General features: G+C 41.4%; 1 protein-coding gene across 5 annotated transcripts in view; it reads left to right on the top strand.

The window, feature by feature from the left end:
* p120ctn (adherens junction protein p120) overlaps window positions 1–14,988 on the top strand; it is a 914,089-nt gene that overhangs the window by 177,776 nt on the left and 721,325 nt on the right. For all 5 annotated transcript variants that reach the window (XM_067140690.2, XM_067140688.2, XM_067140689.2 and 2 more), the window contains exon 4: window positions 7,784–7,976. In XM_067140690.2, the coding sequence (XP_066996791.2) occupies window positions 7,784–7,976 (193 nt within the window). The remainder of the gene's footprint in view (window positions 1–7,783; window positions 7,977–14,988) is intronic.

Raw genomic sequence — 14,988 nt, 5'->3', positions numbered from 1 at the left:
ATCAATCAAAGGCATTTATGTTGACAATTGGGCTTCAGAGAGAATTGATGGTAGAATGAGTTCCTGGTTCAGGGTACTTACAGGGGTTAGACAAGGCTGTAATCTTTCACCTTTGCTGTTCGTAGTTTACATGATCATCTGCTGAAAGGTATAAAATGGCAGGGAGGGATTCAGTTAGGTGGAAATGTAGTAAGCAGTCTTGCCTATGCTGACAACTTGGTCTTAATGGCAGACTGTGCCGAAAACCTGCCGTCTAATATCTTGGAACTTGAAAATAGGTGCAATGAGTATGGTATGAAAATTAGCCTCTCGAAGACTAAATTGATGTCAGTAGGTAAGAAATTCAACAGAATTGAATGTCAGATTGGTGATACAAAGCTAGAACAGGTCGATAATTTCAAGTATGTAGGTTGTGTGTTCTCCCAGGATGGTAATATAGTGAGATTGAATCAAGGTGTAGTAAAGCTAATGCAGCGAGCTCGCAGTTGCGATCAGCAGTATTCTGTAAGAAGGAAGTTAGCTCCCAGACGAAACTATCTTTACATCGGTGTGTTTTCAGACCAACTTTGCTTTACGGGAGCGAAAGCTGGGTGGACTCAGGATATCTTATTCATAAGTTAGAAGTAACAGACATGAAAGTAGCAAGAATGATTGCTGGTACAAACAGGTAAGAAACAATGGCAGGAGGGTACTCGGAATGAGGAGATGAAGGCTAATTTAGGAATGAACTCGATGGATGAAGCTGTACGCATAAACCAGCTTCGGTGGTGGGGTCGTATGAGGCGAATGGAGGAGGATAGGTTACCTAGGAGAATAATGGACTCTGCTATGGAGGGTAAGAGAAGTAGAGGCAGACCAAGACGACGATGGTTAGACTCAGTTTCTAACGATTTAAAGATGAGAGGTATAGAACTAAATGAGCCCACAATACTAGTTGCAAATCGAGGATTGTGGCGACGTTTAGTAAATTCTCAGAGGCTTGCAGACTGAACGCTGAAAGGCATAAGTCTATAATGTATGCATGTATGTATGTATGTATGTATGTATGTATGTTGAGTTCAGTTGCACAGTTTTCCAGATATATTTATCCAGTATTTTCTCCATTGCTTATAGCATGAAGGAATTTAAGCATAATGGTCTATAGGCTTTGGGTTGGGTGTAGTTCGCCCTTCCACGCTTCGGTATAAATACCGCTTTAGCAGTAGACCATGATTTTGGCAGTACTCCAGAACTAGGCTTGCTCTAAAAAGGTCTGTCAGGACCGTGATGATGACCTCCTGTCCTTCCTGCAGGAGTATCGGGAGCATCTCATCTGGCCCCAAAGCCTTTATGGGCTGAAACGTGTTGATTGCCCACCTCACATGGTTAGGCTTAATTAATTGGTTGGTGTAGTTCCAATCTGCTCTTCTAGCTCTAGCCTCTGTTTCAACCATTCCCCCCCTTCTACTTCCTCAGCCTCAGGAAAATGACAAGCTAGCAATATCTCCAGTGTCTCCTTTCCCGTCTGAGTGTATGTTCCATCAGGTTTTTCCAGTGTTCCCACTTGATTTGTATGTATAGTTTTAAGAACCTCCTCTGCAAACCATGTGACCTTGCCGCGGTGGGGAGGCTTGCGTGTCCCACTGATGCAGATAGCCGAGCCGCGGGTGCAACCATATCGGATGGGTATCTGTTGAGAGACCAGACTAACGAATGGTTCATCGAAAGGGGGTAGCAGCCTTTCGGTAGTTGCAAGGGCGGCAGTCTAGATGATTGACTGATACGGCCTTGGAATAATACTCAACATGGCTTAGCTGTGTTGATACTGCTACACGGCTGAAAGCAACGGGAAACTACAGCCGTAACTAACTCCCGAGGACATGCAGCTCTCTCTGTATGAATGATGTACTGATGATGGCTTCCTCCCGGGTAAAATATTCCGGAGGTAAACTAGTCCCCCATTCGGATCTCCGGGTGGGGACTACACGAGAGGGGGGCAATCATCAGGAAGATGGATACTGACATTCTGTGAGTCGGAGCGTGGAATCAAACAACAACAACAGTTTTAAGAACCTTCTGGAGCCTTGCTACCTTAGTGTATGATTCAATTTTCTTGCAGAGCAGTCTCCAAGGGTTTCTTTTTGCTCTCCGCATCTCTAGGTTCTACTCGGTGAGTTTCCTATGATAAGCGTCCCACATACCATCTCTTGATGATATTTTGTACAACACTCTAACCTCTTTCTTCATTTTGGCTAGATTGTTAATCCACCATCTAACTTTTTTGGCAGTTTTCTCTTCTCCGAGGGGACAGCTGTCGTGATATGTGGCTAAAATGGCCTATTCTAATTGTTCCACTGCCTCATCCAATTCCCTCTGTCCCCTTACGTTTGTTCGGATCTTTTGTACAGTCTGCACTAGAATTTCTGTGTATCCATCCCTGTTTGACCTTTTAGGATCTCTGTACATTTAAATACCACATAGTCTTGCATCTATCGCAAATTGGATATGACGGTGGTCTGTCAAGGATGGCTCCTCCAGCACCTTCCAACCCTTAATGAAGTTTGCAATATGTGTGGTGCTTAATGTGATCTCTATTACCTCTCTATGATTCTTATTTATGAATGTAGGTTTACTTTCTAGGTTGATATTATCACTCACCTCTTGCATTGCAGTTAGTACTGCCCCCCTGCAGTGTGATGTGCATTTGCATCTGCTCCAAGTACTAGGTGTTCACATTTCCTCTTTGCTTTGCAAATTAATTCTTCCAACATCTTCCCATGGAGGCAGATCTGTTGAATCGTATGAAAGGGTTCAGGGCCTATTGTTATTTCTCTGGGTCCTTCCCAGTTTCCAAGTTTTATCTTGGACATCACTTGATCCTTTGAACAGTGTTCCTGTAACAGAAGGCATTTTAATCTCCTGCTTACAAGTAGAAATGTTCTGAGCACATCCGATGTGATGTCTTACATTAGCTTACCTCCAGATTTCGCCTGTCCTGCTCTTCTGCACTTAACTAACCATGGCTCGTGTATGAGAGCCACCTTGACATTCTCGACTTGAACATCCAGACGAAATTGGCGACGGCTGCTCTTTTATGTTGAAGTTTGGTCTGAAGAACTTTAAGCACCATCCTTGCCAATGCTAGGTTTTGATTTTCCCTTAATTACTTGGAATTTGGTCTGCTCAAGTCCAAGCTTGGCCATAAGGTCTCTCTTCTTGAGCTCTTCAAAATCTCTTTCATTAAGGGCCAAAACTATTTTCCTTCCTGTGTTGCCAGAAGTTATCGCATTCAGCCCTCTCCACTCTTTCGGTGGAAGTTTGGTGTCATGCTGATGGATTCTGACAAGAGCATCTTCTACCTTTATCTAGTCAAATGGAAGTAGAAACTTGGTGATGACCTTCGTTGTGTTCAGCACCTTCTTAGCTTTTGCCACCTCCAAATTCTTCCCTTTCCAATGGTTGCAATTGGCTACTGTCTGTTCCAGTCAATGTTTGGTTTCGGGATTTACACAGATCAGTACCATTGCTCCACTTTCCAGCCTTGGAGACTCGAGGAAGCCTGGAAAACACCTGTCTGACAGCGGTTTCATCTGCGCTATCAGAACAGGTGAGAGCTCTATCAAGTCTTCCTCCTTCAGTTCCCCATCTGGAAAGGTTTTAGGTACCATACTATGGCCACCTTAATTGAAGTGGGTCTTTCCGAAAAGGATATGACCCGTTCTTCTTTCTGTATGTTGGTGGGTGGTTTTGTAGCCGAATTTGGTGGCGTACTATCCTCTGACCTTAGCATTTTGGGCGTTGTTGGAGGGATAGCCTCTCACCGATCCCTGTTCCGTGGCTGCTTCTCCGTCCAAGTTCCAGCCGCTATTTTGGCTTCCATCCTCGCGAGGTGTTCTGTCAATATGCAACCTGTTGATTTTTTGATGCAGAAATTTTCAGTTCTTTCTCTACGGACATTCCTGATTTGCTTGTGATAGCAGCCTGCTCTACTGAAGCTTCTGTTGCCGTCTCTTGTTTTATGTTGGCGACAGCCTGTCCTTCTGGGACTTTGTCTCCATTTGTTCATCTTGGGCTTGCTCCCGGATCTATTCTGCTGGAGCTTCATGACTTCCCCTTGATGTAGAAGTTTTTGAATAGGGTTCCCCTTCTAGGGTCCTGAGCGACGTTTTCACCATCTGTGATGAGGCATGCAGCGAGACATTGTCCTCCCGCAACTCAAGGGTCTCAGTAGCAGAAACCACGCCTCTCTGTCATGCATCAAGCAGTCTGCCCCTGGCCGTAACCTAGCCAGGTTTGTTTCCCCTTCAGTAGGTCTACTTATGAGGTTTTCACTTGGCATTCCCATGACTGACTTCACAGCCATGAGTTTCGCCTTAGGTTGGGTTCCTCCAGTTCCCAACCCGCAGCTCATACAGGCCATGTTGAGCAAAGTGATGTGTTGGTTCCAGCACCTCGCAATGAGCCTTCACCTCAGTCACCGGCACCACTTCACCTGAACCACCGTATAACCCATGTGTAGGAACCATGGATGCCTCTCCAGGATGTGTGGGTGAGGCTTCCTCTTCCAAGCCTTGGCTTGGGCTAGTAACAATCTTAATGCCTCAAGATGTTTCCTGGCAATACCAGTTTTTAATACCAATATAAATGGTCCATTATGGGACATTATAAATTTTCCACCTAACTCATTCTTGTTTGCCAGCGTTTCACCCCAAGTGTGCTAAGTTGGGCTCATCAGTTGGTAAATGGCACACCCACCGAGTCGCATGGCTAGTGCATACTGTGGAGGCCACTACATATGCTATTTGGAGCCACCGGCAGTGCCAATGCACTATGAGAGACTGTCTCATTACCAAAAGTTGATGCGTGCCTGGCCATCAGATGATACAAATATTTGTCCTGAATGAGTAAATATCTAATACCAATATAAATGGTCCGTTATTTTACATTATAAATTTTCCAGCTAACTCATTCTTGGTTGCCAGCATTACACTCCAGTGTGCACTCATTCGGGACAAGTGTTTCAGGTTCCCTATGGGAATCAACATCTATACCTGTTTTTGGTTTGCGAGAGGTATTTTATTTCCCTCAGACACTCCAAACAAGTCGGGCGAGCCCCCCTATCCACCACTTGGGACGCGCCTGATAAGGGAAAATGTAAAGAAAACTCCCACGCGTAAAGTCAGCTTACTTTATTGTAACACATACAGTAAATTTATGCATCTCCCCACTCAAGATAGTATATTAAATTGAATAAGCACTAAGGACACAATAAAGGCTCATCTCATCTAATTAGGTGGGTGGGGTTCAGGCTCTGGTTATGGGTGACTCGGTTGTTAGGCATGCGGAAAAAGTGTTTGGAGGGAAGGGAACCTGGGTAGAGTGTTATCCAGGAATTTGGTTAAGGTAGATGTTGAGGAAAATAGAAGGGAATGAGGAGTGAAAGCAGAAGAGGTAATTTTCTGTGCTGGTACGTATAATGTAAGGCAAGCAGGAATATGTACTGACATAGTTCAGGATGTGTGGGATCTGGTTACAGCAGCACGGAAGAAGTTCAAGGAAACAGATATTGTTAACAGTGGGATACTGCGTGTGCAGCCTTTTGTGAACAGGCTGACCAGGCTCATGTAAGACCGATGAGGAAACTTCTTCCATTTTAACATTTTTAACCCTAGACCAGATGCGCCAGTTAGAGTTGCACTACCAGGTGAGCGGTAGACTTTGTCAACCAGTGTCGTCTACGTGCTTCCAAATGCATAAACCTTTTATTTAATGGGGTTTTCTCTTTTGTTTTAATGTTACTTTTTGTATAAAATTGAAAACATGTATCAGTGATTAATATTGATGTACTTATAATGGATAAGCATTGATATGTGATCTAATTCTGAAAGGGGCATTGGATACTTTGCCTACTGAAATTAAGTTAAACAGTAGATATATCATTAAAGTAAAAAAATGATAATATTGTAATATTTGCACAACTATACAAGGAAATAAGATATAATAGGGAAGAAAAAAGACAGCAAAGACAGGATGAAAAATACACTTAATCGCCATGTCCAAGAAATCGATCCCAGTTTATCCCCTCATGATGAGTCCTCATTGGAAAGTTTCATACCTTTTCTGTCACATCTAATACATTTTGTAATGTTCCTTCAGTGTCTCTTGCATACAAAATTATTACAAAAATCTCACTTCATTGTTGCAGTGTGGTTACCCTGCCAACCACATGGAACAGATCGTTCCCTTTTCCCACATATCTTTTGTCTCTCAGGATCGTTGCAGTCATCCTTATTACAAAATGTCTTCAGAAATAAACTGATACAAATTTGCTGACCAGAGAGTGAACTGCGGCAAGGTGACCAGGTTTTTGTCTTACAACACCAGTGCTTTCATCATTGAAGTGCAAACTCCTGAACAAAAGTGAAAACCGCTTCGAAGACATACAACTTCTTGCTGTAATTATTCCTGTTCCATCATTAGTCCAAAACTCTTCTATAGGTGTGTACTATCCCCCCTTTAGGCCTAATGACAATAATAGACAGAACCATGTCATTATGGATAAATTAACAATAGTTCCTCCTAATCGATAAAATATATTTTGCCTTAAGTGAATTCGTAAATTGGTAGTACATGTTTCGCTTGTCATCCTGTCGGCTGAGAGTGCCATATACTCAACAATAGCATCCGCTTGACAACACAGGTCCCCGCACAGCCAAATGCCAAAAATCTACGCTTATCACTCTGTATGCAGTATGGGGTACTTCTTATTGCGGGTTATTTGAGGAAGAGAGGCCTAGTGCTCATTGCTTCAGTCTGCTTGTATTAGGCATCGGACCCAGTACCTGCTACGACCAGATGGGTATTACCTTGGCTGCTTGGTTCGGCTACAGAGGCGTCTGATTAATGTGGTGGCATTTGGGGAGGGTGTTTTTGGGCATGGCTGGAAACAAACGTCTCAAGTCTGTCGAGGGTGATCCTCCACCCAAGTATTTAAATTTTGATTCCCTCAGAGTATCAACCCCCAGGAACAAGTGCAGCATGAAAGCACAGGATCTATCTTCCCTAGGTTCTTGGTTGCAACCAACTGCTGTGCAAGATTTCAGGCTGGTGAGTGTGATGATTCTCATGTTGGACAGGTTTATGAAATTGTGCATTCTAATCGATGTTTGACATTTTGGGAAGTTGCAGAGGAATGTAACATCTCAATAGGATCATGTAATGAAATTTTATAGGAAGAAATATTTTGCAAGCTTGAAGGCATGTTCCACAAATTCTGACTAAAACCGTAGAGACCTCTGAGTAGCAGCTGTGTGGTTTGTGTTATATAGCTATCAGCTTGCATTTGGGAGATAGTCAGTTCAAAACCCACTGTCGGTGGCCCTGAAGATGATTTTCTGTGTTTTCCCATTTTCACACCAGGCAAATGCTGGGGGCTGTACCTTATTAAGATCATGGCTGCTTCCTTCCCACTCTTAGCCATTTCCTGTCCCATCGCTGCCATACGATCTATCTGTGTTGGTGTTGGTGCGACATCAAGCTAATTTAAAAAATCCTATTAGGGTAGTATTTTGTCACATAGGCTTAAATGTGAGATTTTCAATGTAAAGATAATCATCTAGTAGAGTCTGTGATATTCAGGCTCTCTTCATAGGAAACTCCACTACTGTAAAAAATATAGGGATGTGTGGCAGTTTGTGAATTATGTTTGTTCCTACTTTGCACAATTCTTGTGTTAGGGCTAGCAAAGCATAAGCATATGAAAGGAGGATTAATCTTTAAACAATTTATTTCTTACTTGTTTTAGGTGACGACTTTAACAAAGGTTGTGCGTGAAGTACACCATGTAGGACCTGACGGACAGCCAGTAGATTATGTTGGCCTCCCGTACTCTGGTCCCGGTGTTCTTCCAACATCTGCTGCGCCAACCTATCCACATTCACAGTTTACCAATTATGAGTTGTTGACTGGTCAAGAAACGTACACTCCCATCGATCCAGGTGAGATTTGTTTCACATTATTATTATTATTATTATTATTATTCGTCCAGCACCTTAGGGAAATTGTTTAGAGGATCCTGGATTTGATTCCTGGGAGGTCACGTCCGGTTTGTGTCAATACACACCTCTTCATTTACACACATCGTATCAAGTGTTTAAGATGTCCACCTTTTGCCTGAATACAGGCCCCTCCTTGTCTTTGCATTGCATTCTGAGTATGATCAAAAATGCTTGGTGTTGTGTGTGAAAATGTAACAGGTAGTCACAGTTGATGAATGGAGAATTGCTGCACCATCCATAGCACTCAAATACAACAGTGACTCTTAAGTACCCCCATAGGAAAAGGTCTAGTGGATTCAGATGAGGAGAGTATGGGAGCTACCGGGCGAGTTGGCCGTGCGTGTAGAGGCGCGCGGTTTGAGCTTGCATCCGGGAGATAGTAGGTTCGAATCCCACTATCGGCAGCCCTGAAAATGGTTTTCCGTGGTTTCCCATTTTCACATCAGGCGAATGCTGGGGCTGTACCTTAATTAAGGCCACAGCCTCTTCCTTCCAATTCCTAGGCCTTTCCTATCCCATAAGACCTATCTGTGTCGGTGCGACGTAAAGCCCCTAGCAAAAAAAAAAAATATGGGAGCTAGTTAATTGATCCACCTCTTGTTATCCAGCACTTGTGATGATATGAATTAAGATACCTCTGGGTGTAATCACAGAAATATGCAGATGCACTATCATTTGTGAAACTTCAAAAGCAAACCTATCACATAGGCCAGTTATAATTGGGACTATAGGAATCATTTGTGGATGTTGAATACTTACTCAATTTATCCACGGCATGGTTACACATGCTCCAAGGCCTGCTATGTAGGCAATGTTAAGATGCTTTGGTTGTCTTGAACACTTTGTTGGCCTGGTTCAAGCACTCAATGATAGTATGCCTGGTCATGTTCTCCATCAGGAAAACATCTGATGCTTTTCCTGTCACACATGGACCGAAGCAACGGTGTGTACTTGCCCAGCGCTCTTTGCTTTGTACTTCGCTGCTATGCTATGCCATTCATCATTGACCAATGCTTTTGTCATCGATGTAAGGTATTGTCTTTGATGGAAGTCTCTTCAGGTTGACAAGACTTCTTCGTTCACGTCACTTAACTTACGTGACCAGAATAAAGTGCGGTATGCTGATGATACTGCATCACCTACTCTTACCTCCTGGGGACCTACAGCAGTCAATGAATAACTTCAAGAATGCATATGATCGTTTTGGCCTCACCATCAGTGCACATACAACCAAGATCACTGCCCAACCTGCTCCAGGGACTAGCCTGGCTGAGTTCAGTGTCTTTGCCTCAGATGTCATTCTGGAACAGGTAGATCACTTCTCATACCTTCGAAGAATCTTGTCTAAATGATGTACCACAGAAGAGGACGTGGAAAACTGCATGCTGCTCATTTGGCATTTGGTCGGCTATCCAAGCAGTTCATACAAAATACGTGGTGTATAAAGCAGTCATCGTCAGTAGAATGAGCAATATACAGTATTTTCTTAATCATCGGTGAGTGCTGCATCTGCATTTTCCCACGATTTTGGCAGAAAATTTGAATTTTTCCTGAGTCAGCTTGTTTTTGTACAGGCAAGGTCATTGACCCGAAGTTGATAAAATCATGTAGTCACCTACGTGGAGTGGCCAAAGCTCACTTAGCTGAAGTTATGACTTCATGATATCATAACCTAAACTGGCAACCAAGGACGCTAACACCCCCCTCCCCCTGGGGCCACCTCTGGCTCCGACCAAAAATAGGGGAAGGGAGAGAGCCTGTTCTCTTTCCTAGGAGGTCGCCTCCAAACCCCCGACCAAAAATATTGCTGGCATCCTACTGCCTGGCAGGCTACTCTTCCTCGTGGAAGAGTGATGGAGAGACAGGCTCTCCGCTGGGTTTTATTGAGTTCTCGTGGGGGAGGGGATGTGCGAGGAAAGGGTAATGCATAGTGCACATGCTTGGAGGGGGAATGGCCAACACGCAAGCGCGAAAGACATTGCAGAGCGCTCTGATAGCCGTGAAGAAAAGTAGGATTGTGCACACACTGATGGCTAGTTCATAAGTTACTCTTTTTTTTTTTTTGCAAAAATGGTTAACAGATCACGCTAGCAGTTAGTTCAGTTTCCTTGGACACGTAGCACAAGTGAGCAAGATGGAGGCACGCCCTGCCAAAATTGAATGCATACAACTTTTGTGTGTTCAGAACACCCATTGTCTGATGTTATCATACCCTGTTCATAAATTTAAAATCAATGTGTAATTACAAATGAACAGGAAAGTTGTAAACAGTCAGCATATAATCTGCTGTGTTCTGAACTAAATGAACATCTGCACGTGTGTTCTTTGCTGTTGAACTATTCCAGTTTGACTCCTCCAAGGGGAGTCAGTAATTGGACACTTATAAGGGGAGAGTGTGAGGTTAAGTTAGCATTTGTGGGCAAGGTTAGGTTAACACACACCTACAAGTTACCTTACGAGTTCCACTCCTTCAAGGGATGCCTGTAATTGGACTCCTCTAAGGGGGACGATAAAGAGCCTGTATGAGGTTAGGTTAGCGATTATGGGGCAAGATTAATGATTGTGGGCAATGTTAGGATAACGCATGTAATAACCTTATGTACAGGTCACTTTACCAGTTCGGCTCCTCCAAGGAGAGTCGTTAATAGTACACTTCTAAGGGGAGATGGTAAAGAGCCTGTGTGTGACGTTAACACACGTTAATCTCACATACAGGTTACTTCACCACTTCAGCTCCTACAAGTAATGCCCTTAATAGTACACTTCTAAGGGGAAATGGTAAAGAGCCTATGTGAGGTGAGGTTAGATTATAAACAATAAACTTTAGTATATTCTCCACCTAATCAATACATAGTTTTACTCTCAAACAGTACTAGCTTCGACCATATATAGTGGTCATCCTCAGCTGTTCATCATAAAAATTGGAATTAGGACATACTGTTGTCATAAGGTTAATTCCAGAGAATAGTCCACCCAAGCAGGAAAAAGTAATACTGAAAATAAAAATTAACAATTGTTTTTCATAATAGATAAAACATGACGTTTTATTAATTTTATGATGTGTATTAATTTATTGATGTCTTTCAGTTTTTAATTTTGTGCTTAATTGAACCTTTATGTCTAGGCTAAATTCATTTGATATTTCTCAATAGTTTTAGGAATTCCTGTTTATTATGATGAAAAGTTATGAAAATAATTATAGTAAATGTTAATTCTGTTGCTCTTTCTCCTTGCAGTAAAGTACTTATTTAGGTTATTAACAGTTTATATAAGGTGTAATAAAGCGAAAAATTTATTGCTGCAGGCCATGTAAAACACATGACGAAAAAAGTATAAAAGTTTCTGTAGACGAAAAGTGTGGGGCTCAATATGAATAAAACTTAGTATGCAAAGTCAATACTGCACACCCTTTCAAGCTGCTATATCATTTGTTTAAAATTTCAAATGGATTCTCATACGAAGCTGATAGTAAAATACGTCACATGTTTACAGCGGTCTTACGAGCAGGCGACCGGGAAGTTCCCCGCTGCCGCAACACGCTGCCGACAAGATTCAGTTTCTGCATCACACTCACTTGTAAAGGACATATTTTAGAATAGCAATCGGTGTTCACACTGAGGTGATATTTAATAATGCTGCTTACTCACAAGGAATGTTGTGAACGGTATTGCGGAAAGAAAGATGACACCTGCCCAGTTATGTGTATGCCGCCAACAGATACGAGAATTGGTGAAGAAACACAGAGCTCAGAAAAAACTTCCGGGCTAATCGACAGCTACTTCCTGTTCTACAAGTCCAACAACACAACCATCAATATCGATTGCAGAGCCGGGTATGCCACTTTCTGGTTATAAACGCGAACAAACATTGGGGAAAGCTGTAAAGCGTAGGGAGCACGCTGTGAGTCCGCGGAAGAAACAGCAACTTTTTTCTGCGCTGAGTGTATAATTTGGTGTGCGCAGGATGTTTTCACTTCCAAATCAAGAAGTTCTTGTATTTCTCAATCCGGATGATACCATTTGGCCATCTCCTTGAGCAAGAGATTTTATCTCCGTAAACGACAGTTCTGGACAATAATTTAAAAAAATGATTCATGTGCATCACAATGCAAGAAACAGGAATACCCATATCACGCAATATGTTGGTCTTCTTTTTGTGGACTTCGACCTAAGTATATTTTTCTGCAGTACCAGGAACACATGATATTCATTATGTGGAACCATTCAAAAATATATAGTTCAGGCAAGAAAATATTATTCTGAAACTACTACCACACTCTCTCTACATCCAGACTACAAGATCGAAGCATATGACAAAAATCCATCCTGTGATAACGGCTTCTGAAGTGGGTAAAATACAGTGGGAAGAAACATTCAAAATATTGTGTTTGTACCATAACTGGATGTAATGGTGATATTTATTTTGTAACCAGCTTTCGCAAGTGAACTGTTTTGTGAACCACCGATGAAAGACGAGCGGTTTTTTAAATGTAAGTGAAATTGAAAGAATATTACCGGCGACTCGTTTTACTAGTGAGAAATGGTATTCTGATGAGCCTGTATCAGAAGCAGAATGAACAAAAATTGTTTTTTCATTTTATTATACAAAGAACCTCGTTTATCCGGATTAAGTCGGACCGGAACAGATCCGGATTATCGATAATCCGGATAATCCGGATAATCCGGAAAAGACTAAAAACACATACAGTACATGTTGTATAATCTATTAACGTACGTTGTACAGTAATACCATTTTTCAAATGTACAAAAAAATATCAGAACACTTGTCGTAAATTTAAGTCTGTTTTATGCACTAAAATAATGTGAGTTTTTCTGTTTTACATTTGTAGTGTGTTTGTGCGCAGCACGATCATGACCTTTTACTAACAACAGTTCTGCCGGTACGGTTTTAGTCAAGGATTCTAAAGAGTCCATCAGTTTGTCCAACTCCATTCTTGCCTCTCCATTAGTCATTGTTTTTTCTGATGTGCTGGTTTCATTTTTGAATTCACCATCAGTGAATTAATAGTGCGTTGCATTCAGAAGAGCGTGGGTTCGAATCCCACCTCGGCCGTCCTGGGAGTGGTTTTCGACAGTTTCCCATTCTCAATTCCAGACAAACGCCAGGATGGTACCTTTGATAGACCGTGGCCGAATTACTTGCAATTCCTGTCCTTAACTATCCTTGGCAGAAAACACATTCGTGAAGAGTCGACGCCGTCAAAGACGTACTGATCAAGTAAAAATAAATTTAATTATTTTTGATCCGGATAAACTGGAGATCTGGATTAATGAGGGCTGGATAAACAAGGTTCTTGTGTATTTTTTTCTGACCAAGCTTTCATTCAAACTGTAGGCTACTTAAGCGTTGTATGTTCAGTTATTTCTAAATATTTTACTTCATTTTACATTTATTGTTATTAGTGTTAAATAATTGTGTGACAATTCATAAAAACACTTTACTTTATTAAGTAGGCCACATGTCAGTCCCAGTATCTGTAGTTATATTCATTATTATTATTATTATTATTATTATTATTATTATTATTATTATTATTGATGCTTTTACGGCCCATAGTTATGGACATGATACTGTATAGGCTTTTGGGCTTGTGCCGTGTCAAGAAAATATTGTGAAATTCTTGACGTTTCGCAGAGAAATGTGCTCTGCGTCATCAGAAGAAAATCTCGACTGTCCACGAGAAAGGCTTCTTAAACAATGACTTTTTGAAATTAGACGTTATAATAGAAGTGGAAATGGTACATTCATTCGCCACCAGATGGCTCCCCAGACGTGACACAGTGCTAGCGTTCGAAACGGAAGCTGACCTCTTCTATTATAAGGTCTAATTTCAAAAAGTCTTTGTTTAAGAAGCCTTTCTCGTGGGCAGTCGAGATTTTCTTCTGATGACGCAGAGCACAGTTCTCTGCGAAACATACATACAGAATTTCACCTTATTTTCTTAACACGACATAAGCCCAAAAGCCTATACAGTATCATGTCTATTATTATTATTATTATTATTATTATTATTATTATTATTATTATTATCATTATTAACGACGGCGACAATTTGGAGCAATGAAGCTTGTAGTTTTATGTGACCGATATTCTCAGTAGCATAAGCCACGAGACCTCATTTTTACGTGAAATCCGAACCAGCAGACGTGACTTTCACATCGAAAATCACACATGCATTAATTGGGACTCGAACCCAGTCCATCTTGATGGTTCCAAGCAGCTTGACCGCTGCGCCATCACACCCTTCTTTATTATTACTTACTGCAATATTTAATGTACATTTTATCATTCAGTGATAGTATTTGATGCAGAGTTTAAGATTTTTTAGCCCCTCATGCCATGTCGCAATAGCACTGATTCGTGTGTGTAATCGCGGGACGATGTCAAGTAAACATGCGATGATTGCCTTTAACTATATTACGCCGACAATATGCAGCTTGCACATTTCGTTTGTTTTTTTCCTTCGCAAAATGTACCTTTGTCCTTCTTGTAAACAGTATCTTAACATTACCAATAAAAGTTGCCACAATTTGCAGAATTTAGAAAAAACGTGAAGATATGTAAAATCAAAAGTCTGTTCCATGTAAACACCGATCGCTACGTTTATAATTTTATAAAATCGCATGCATCAGGTTTACAACAATGAAATTTGTGGAGGTGGATAAGTATCATCTAGACGTTATTATGCATAAATTTCAGTTTGTTTAGATGGTAAGTTTCATATATATGTCAAAAAGAAATGTACATATGTAAACACGTGATGCCTGGAATTGGCTATAAACAAAAGGGGGTTAAACCTCCTGAGTTAAGGCTACAAAGACAAACATCTAAAGTTATGATGCACAAAATTATGTGCACATTTAGACACTTGATAATGGTCAAGTGGATTTGGGATAAAAACTAGTAGATAACAAGATTGAAAATGATTTCG

The sequence above is a fragment of the Anabrus simplex genome, chromosome 2 (genome assembly GCF_040414725.1).
Source record: "Anabrus simplex isolate iqAnaSimp1 chromosome 2, ASM4041472v1, whole genome shotgun sequence".
Lineage (NCBI taxonomy): Eukaryota > Metazoa > Arthropoda > Insecta > Orthoptera > Tettigoniidae > Anabrus > Anabrus simplex.
Note: the sequence above shows the minus strand (reverse complement) of the source record. Positions and strands in the feature narration are given on the sequence as shown.